General features: G+C 52.6%; 4 protein-coding genes across 4 annotated transcripts; 1 reads left to right on the top strand and 3 right to left on the bottom strand.

The window, feature by feature from the left end:
• Positions 1-366: 366 nt before the first annotated feature.
• Positions 367-3,091, bottom strand: PHACADRAFT_131851 (uncharacterized protein). Its single transcript, XM_007402138.1, has 5 exons — positions 2,101-3,091; positions 1,587-2,047; positions 1,485-1,537; positions 1,073-1,433; positions 367-1,014 (listed from the first exon to the last, which is right to left on the bottom strand). Coding segments are annotated over exons 1-5 (1,860 nt in total). The 5' UTR covers positions 3,084-3,091; the 3' UTR covers positions 367-1,012.
• Positions 3,092-3,910: 819 nt separating this feature from the next.
• PHACADRAFT_265724 (uncharacterized protein) lies at positions 3,911-4,284 on the top strand (the record flags this gene model as incomplete). Its single annotated transcript, XM_007402137.1, has 1 exon — positions 3,911-4,284. A coding segment is annotated over one exon (177 nt), but the record flags the coding sequence as incomplete, so codon positions are not given.
• Positions 4,285-5,424: 1,140 nt separating this feature from the next.
• Positions 5,425-6,183, bottom strand: PHACADRAFT_265723 (uncharacterized protein). Its single transcript, XM_007402136.1, has one exon. The coding sequence runs from the start codon at positions 6,155-6,157 to the stop codon at positions 5,534-5,536; it is 624 nt and encodes a 207-aa protein (XP_007402198.1). The 5' UTR covers positions 6,158-6,183; the 3' UTR covers positions 5,425-5,533.
• Positions 6,184-6,191: 8 nt separating this feature from the next.
• On the bottom strand, positions 6,192-6,823 carry PHACADRAFT_265722 (uncharacterized protein). The gene has a single exon (XM_007402135.1). The coding sequence runs from the start codon at positions 6,676-6,678 to the stop codon at positions 6,199-6,201; it is 480 nt and encodes a 159-aa protein (XP_007402197.1). The 5' UTR covers positions 6,679-6,823; the 3' UTR covers positions 6,192-6,198.

Genomic DNA, 6,823 nt, shown 5'->3' with positions numbered 1-6,823 from the left:
GGTGTCTACGGGACAACACGCACAGAAGAGCATATAATTAGGTGTGGATAATAAACCGGCTTTCGGAGGTTTTACAGCAAAACTTCTTGATTTGAGTTAACCCTGATTACACAAGGTGAGTCGGAGGGGTGCCGCTGCCGTGCCCGCCCGTCTTAAAGATCGGTCCTCACATCTCCATGCCGCGCACGATGAGTCCACGCTGGGACGAAAGCGAACAGGCGCGAGGAGTCAGGTACCTCGACGACGATTGGTCAGCTGCGGCTGAGGATGCTCGAGACGCGGGCTTCGTCTGACCCTTGATATCACGCTAGACTTCGAGACACCTCTACGTAGATAGAGTACGGAGAGAACATGATAGACGTCCTAACGAATTCGGTCGAGCGATTTGCAGGGTTATAGTGAGCCGGAAGCAGCTGGACTTTATGAGGTGCCATTCCAGGCTAGAACGTGAAGGATGACAGGTGTACATTGGAAGTACGTAGGTGGGGATGGACATGTGTTTCTCGTGAGCTTCTCTGCTAGTCGGTCGCCGCAAGCGAGTACATGCGTTGTCGCTGGGCCTTGTACAAAGAATGACAAGACGGTACGACGACGAGCATGCCGGAGGCACCCTTGTTTTCCTGAGGCTGACACGAGCCTGTCTTGCATGTCACGACTTGAGATATGCGATGGTGGACCCAAAGGTTGTTCTTGAGACAATGGGCAAATCAAGCATAAACTACAGGGAGATATATAGCAATAAAAAGCACCGAGAAGCAAAGAGTAAGCAGATGATTGTCGTCTTAGTGCAGAGCCGCAAACGATGAGCGAGAATAGCGGTCTTCAGGCGGTAACGGCAGGCCGGGAGCTTATCCTGTAAAGACGATGTAAGTATTGATGCACTTGAGTTGAAGGATAGATAATGGTATGGAGGAGAGAATGGCCGCGAGGACGCTTAGTCCTTGTCAACGCTGGACGCTGTTTCCTTGTGTCCTTTGTAGGGCGAGAATACAAGGCGGATGAGATTGACGAGCTCTGCGCATCACAATCACGATGAGCAATGATGGCCGAAATAACGGACAAAATGGCGTACAGGAGGAACTAGTCGGTTGTGATAGGACATCGTGCAACGGAACCACCGACGATTCGAAGATGCTCTCCCATAGAGCTTCGTCAAACTCCGGAAGTTGTAATTCGGCAGATGCAAGTAGAAGACCAAACTCTTCTCGCTGCTCTAGAGGAAGGTCCATAGACGGATTTGGTACATGGCTATCCTCAGTGAAGGGTAGTTGAAGGGGTGGCGGTACCTCGTTGGCTAGCGTTGAATCTACGTGGAAGTTCGATAAAATGTCGTCGAGCATCTCTTTTAGTGCTTCAGGGCTCAACTCCGGTACGCCGGCATCGATGAGGGGGGGAGTTTGCCTTAGCGTGGTAGGCGACGGTACGGTACGAATCTGCATACGGATTATGCAACAAAACTCAGCCAGAACGGGTCAAAGGCTTACGCATGCGGCATAATTATGCTGAGGTGGGTTGACGTTTACGATCGTGGATCTGTCTACACGGCTCATCAGTAATAAAGCTGACTATAGAGATATACTACCGACCAACAGTAGCAATTTGGTCGGCACATGATTCAGCAGGCCGGACCTTGTGAAGGGAACAGCAGGAGTCGATCACCAACCGAGAGTCGAGCGTTGAGTTTGCGCCACCTTTCTTGGAAGAAGTGTCGCAATCGGAAGAAGGGCCATCGTAATGTACTCGACGTTGAGGAAGGGAGGTAGAGACCGCTTGTGGCTTCGTCGAGGCCGGTGTGGAGTTTTTCCTAGGACGCTTCGTCAGCGGCACAACGTCTGCGTTAGACCTTCGACGCTTTCTGGTGACGGTGGTTGTCGAAGAGAAATGGGTGTTGATTGATAGGACTGGATCATCGTAAATATGAGCCGGCCACCAGGCGGACTCTGTGACGGGTGATGAAGATGGAACATCTTGTGATGAGTCGGGAGGATATACGAGGCCAGGGAGGTTGGGCAAAAGTCCTGATGTTGCGGAATCGTTGTAGGACTCTCTGATAATCTGCCCGTCAACATACTAGTCCTCAAGAGGAACTGACGTGCATACCTCGACAGCTGCAAGTCAAACTCATAATGCGATATGGTGGGCGAACTGCGTGTGAGCAATGACAGGCGGTCATCATCCTCGCTGTCCGTGGACGTAAATATAAGTGACGGTGGTCTGGTGGAGGGTGGCGACTGCGAGCCCCCAGATAGCTCGGAGATCGAAGAAAAGCTGCCGCAAGTCAAGGACGAATATGGAAGAAACGACGATGGCTTTTGCGAGTCCGCGCGAGGCAATGATGATGATGGAGCGTGTCTGCAAGAATGTTGTTTGGCATTCGGGTAGAGGTTAACCAGCTCTGACCTCATTGCTAGGAGGTCTGCAGCGATCTCGAAGGAAGTAGTTGTATCGCCACCGTTTTGGGAGAGAACTCGCTCTGCCGCAGCAATCGCAAGAGCCCGCGAGCCTTTGAAATGTCTCTTCACGATCGACACCCAGCCAATGTGGCGACGAACGGACTTGAACCATTCGTCCATGGAGCGAAAAGAGATTCCTGCTTGTGTAGCCATGGACAATTTTAATGCAGTCGTTGGATAAGGATTCTGCAGGTTTTCCACCAGCCAATCGAAAGCCAGTGGAATGATAGGAGGAAGAGACGACGAAGCCTTGTCCTCGGCCGCGTTTTCGCGCCGTGTACGTGATGCCATTGCACGGTCGAGAGGGGCTGGTTCCACAATGTCGTCGATGGCCATCTTCGCGAATAATTCGTCAATTTCAGACATGAACGACGCGGTTTTCACTTCCTGTTGCAGATGAAAGAGGCTCTCGTCGAGAATGACGACTATAGAGGATATGTACTGAGCAAGCTTTCGTAAAGAGTCGTCCACGATACCCGCGTGGAAAGCGTCTTCGAAATCTAGACAAAGGGCTTCCCAGCATTTTCTGAAAGCCTCTAAGGCTATGTCGTCTTGAGAGGACAGAGCGGAGAGGAAATGCTCTTCCGCTTCTTCAAGGCGTCGCTGCAAAGAGGCAGTGGTGTGTTGCATGGAACCGGCCCACAATGGAATGTCAAACAGTCGGAGCGGAATGTAGTGGCAGCGAGCGATAGTGACGTCTTAGAGCTCGAGACAGAGAGTTGAGAGGAGGGGACAAAGGGGTCCGACAAGATTCGTCTCACGCTGTAGATCAGCACGCGATGCATGGTTGTGGGAACGAACTACCTAGTTCGTCTCAATAAACAAGCGAACTGTTGATTCGCACGCGCCTCCCGTATGCTCGCAACTTGTCGCAAGCCCACTGACACTCACATCCAAGTCCCCCGGTCCTCACCAGGCGCAATGGCGACAGGCGACCGTGAAATATCTATCTTACGCCGTATCTCGCATAGAGCACACCAGTTCGCGGGTTTCATGTATCCTCGCGGATATGTACCACCTACGCCCTTCCCCGCCGCCCTTGCTCGGGAAGCCCTCACTTACTCTCTTCCCGACCCCCAGCCTCTAACTGCTTACCTCGTTAGCCAAGGCTTTCGGCCTGTGGTCTCAGAACGGCTGTCCCATGCATACGTACAGAGTGCAGCCAAGTTGAAGGATGTTCATGAAGAGTGGATGCGCTCTTCTCTGGAGTCTTTGATACACATGGGCTTCTGCACTGGACGGGACGCTCAAAACGTTCAGAAGGCTTTTTGCGATCGCTATATTGCGAAACTAGGGCAACTGGAGCAAACCTTCGTGCGTCAGCTACAATCCATCGCCGCCGCCAAGTCGACCGCCACCAGGAACGATCCTGTTCACTTGCCGAGCCGCCAAGGAAAGTGTTCTTTCAAACAAGTGAGCGTTCAATATACACGTTATTATTTCTTCCAGCTCACCAATTGCAGGAAGCGCTGCCTACTCTTGAAAGCACCTTCTCTGAAAATCCGTACCCAACGCGGGGCGAGAAGGAACGCTTGGCCCTGTTAACAAGCATGGAATATAGGCAGATTCATGTTTGGGTAGGTATTCCGCTCCTGAGAGACGGCACGCCCTTTACGCTCCTCTACCAGTTTCAGAATCGCAGAAATCGGTCCAAAAGGGATGGCCAAGTCTTAAAGAAGGGCACCGTTTTTCACTCAGCGCGGAACAAAACTACCACCAAAACGATACAGCTCTCGCATCTTAGTCCATCGATCATTAAGATGTCCGGAACAGATTCTCAGTGCTCCAGTCCGGGCTTAATTCACTGTAGTGTTGAGCGCATTTCGTCGGTAAGCGATATACGCCCACATCGCCTCATACCTTAATCTAATCTCTTATTTCAGCCGGTACCTCCGCATACGACACGCACCCACTTAGACGAGCTTGGTTCTGAGCGACCGGCACACGCATATCCAGCTCGCTTCCCTCCTATCTGCCATTACGATCCTTTCCCTCTTGACGACTCGCTACATTTTATAACGGAGTGGCCTCACCATACGTCGTCTTACCGGACGAAGGGCGTACCTGGTGACAGTGCGGTGGCCGATCTTGCCGACACCTTTGCAAAGATGACGCTAGACGATCCTACATCTACTGTTTGCTCAATAGGGTCGCTCAGACCCACAGGTTGGTCTGACCCATACTGTCTTTCTGTTACGGCTTCGAAGGCGCCGCTTCCTGCTCTCATCTACCCTTCTGTCAGTGTCGGGCAAACGTCTGCACGTGGTTCATGTTCACCTGCTATATCCACAGCTCGTCTACTTTGGTCTTACGATGCATGCAAGTCGACGGCCACCGTACAGCCTTATAGCAAATCCAAGCAAATCCGAAGGGAAAGTCAGTCTCCGAAGTTCGCACATGCACGCTGTTCATCGCATCCCTACGCATTACCCTCGAGGCCTCTCTCATCTGCTTCACGGTCAACATCCGTCAGTTCCATCTCGTCGACAATATCTCATCTCAGCGAGGGTTCAGAGTCTTCCCTCGATGCTCTGCCTTGCACACCGCCCTTGTCCCCGCCATCAGAACCAAGAGTAATATCGTAACGTTAAATGCTTTGACATCGTCCCCCTTCCTCGTACAGCCGGGGTGCAGGGAACAATATCCTTAAATTTTCCACTGCTTTCAGCTCAGCTCTTCATGCTCCTCCCTCATCTTCAACATCTCGTACAATGCGGAATGCTTCCTTGCCTACCTCGCCATCGCCATCGCTATCGGCTAGCCTTCATCGGCACCCAGTCTCAGCTTGCTTTGCTCAGTCACATCTAAAGCCGCAGTCTTCGGTTCGCAGTACACTCCGCTTATCATTATTAGCTACTCTATTGGTCATCATGTATTCTAGCCCGCTCTTTGCTCTGTGCGATGCCGCACTCTTTACTATATGATGCGTTCGCACACGCGCCTACCAAGAGGCTGAAGACTGCAACACCAAGGGCTCAGAACAGCAACGGCGGAGGACGTATAGCAACCTGCAAAGCGTCAGCGTCATGCGCGGCCGTGTTTTCCAGTACATGTACGACGCAATCTTCTACGGACCCAGATTAATGGCGTCCAGGCATAGACACCTCATCTTCAACTTTCCACCTTCCAACTTCAGCCATGGCCTCCGCATCGCCATGCCGCGTCTCCGGCGCGTCCAGCAACGTACCGACCATTTCCCACGGGTCCTTGCCACCGCCATACTTAAGAATCTCGTTCTTATACCGCTCCCCAGTCTCCCTGTTCAGAGGATCGTGTGCGAAGAGCTTGCGCCAGATGCGAGAGGCGATTGCCCGATCAAAGAGATACGAGTAGTACGTCGCGCCGTACCCGAAAAGATGCCCAAACTGCGTCTGCCATGATGTGCCCGGCACGTAGGGAATGAGGCCGCGGGTCTCGTACAGCTTCGCCAACGCTGCCGTGGAGTTGAAGTCCGGAGACAGAGCAGCAGGTGAGTGATAGATTTGATCGAGCGCGGCCAGCAATATTTGGGTGTGCGTGTCGATGGAATGACAAGGATCCTCGTGGTGGTTTCCTGCGACAAGGGGTTCGTTGCCCTTGATATCAAACAACGAGAGCACTGCTGGCGAGTTCAAAAAATGTTCCATCAGGATAGACGGCAGCTCGACGAAGTCCGTAGCACAGCGCGTGCCGGATACATTCTGATACTCCGTCCGTCCGACCATGGCTATATATATATATGGTGAGCATGACGATCGATACGTCATCATTGGTCGGAGAACTCACAATGCATCGCGTGTCCCATTTCATGAAAAAGGGTGAGGACTTCGTGCCACGCAAGGATAGTCGGACCTTTGCGGACGGATGGCCGAGTGAATTCGCACAGCAATACCACAACAGGCAGCTGGAAGACACCCTCGGAGCCCGGTATCTTAGCTCGGTGAGCGTTCTCGAACTTGTCAGATAGCTGAATCGCCCTTAGGGCGCCCTCGTCCCAAGCGTCGTCGAGGTCGTGGTGCGCGTCGTCGTCGTCCGTTCGTCGTGAGCAACGGACGGTGTAGTGTGCCGCGCCGCTTGGCTTGCCTTGTCGCGCGAAAAGATCGGCATAGATCCATCCTATGACTCCGGACTTCTCGTCTACGACTTCCAGCTTCCGAACGTCGGGATGCCACACCTCGCCGGGTGTGACTTTAGTAAGGCGAAGGGTAATGCCGTAGAGATTACGGAATAGGCGTGATAGTCCCATGAAGACTGTACCTAAGGTAAGTGGGGGAAGTGAAACAGGTGGAGCTGGCGGCTCGGGAGGGCAGTAGTAGTCTCTATCCCAGGCCTGTATTGTAGGGAATGGCGACGTATGTAGATGTTCTTGCTTCCGTAAACTGAGAGTGCGC

Source organism: Phanerochaete carnosa, assembly GCF_000300595.1.
Source record: "Phanerochaete carnosa HHB-10118-sp unplaced genomic scaffold PHACAscaffold_31, whole genome shotgun sequence".
Lineage (NCBI taxonomy): Eukaryota > Fungi > Basidiomycota > Agaricomycetes > Polyporales > Phanerochaetaceae > Phanerochaete > Phanerochaete carnosa.
This window is presented reverse-complemented; position numbering and strand designations above follow the sequence as displayed.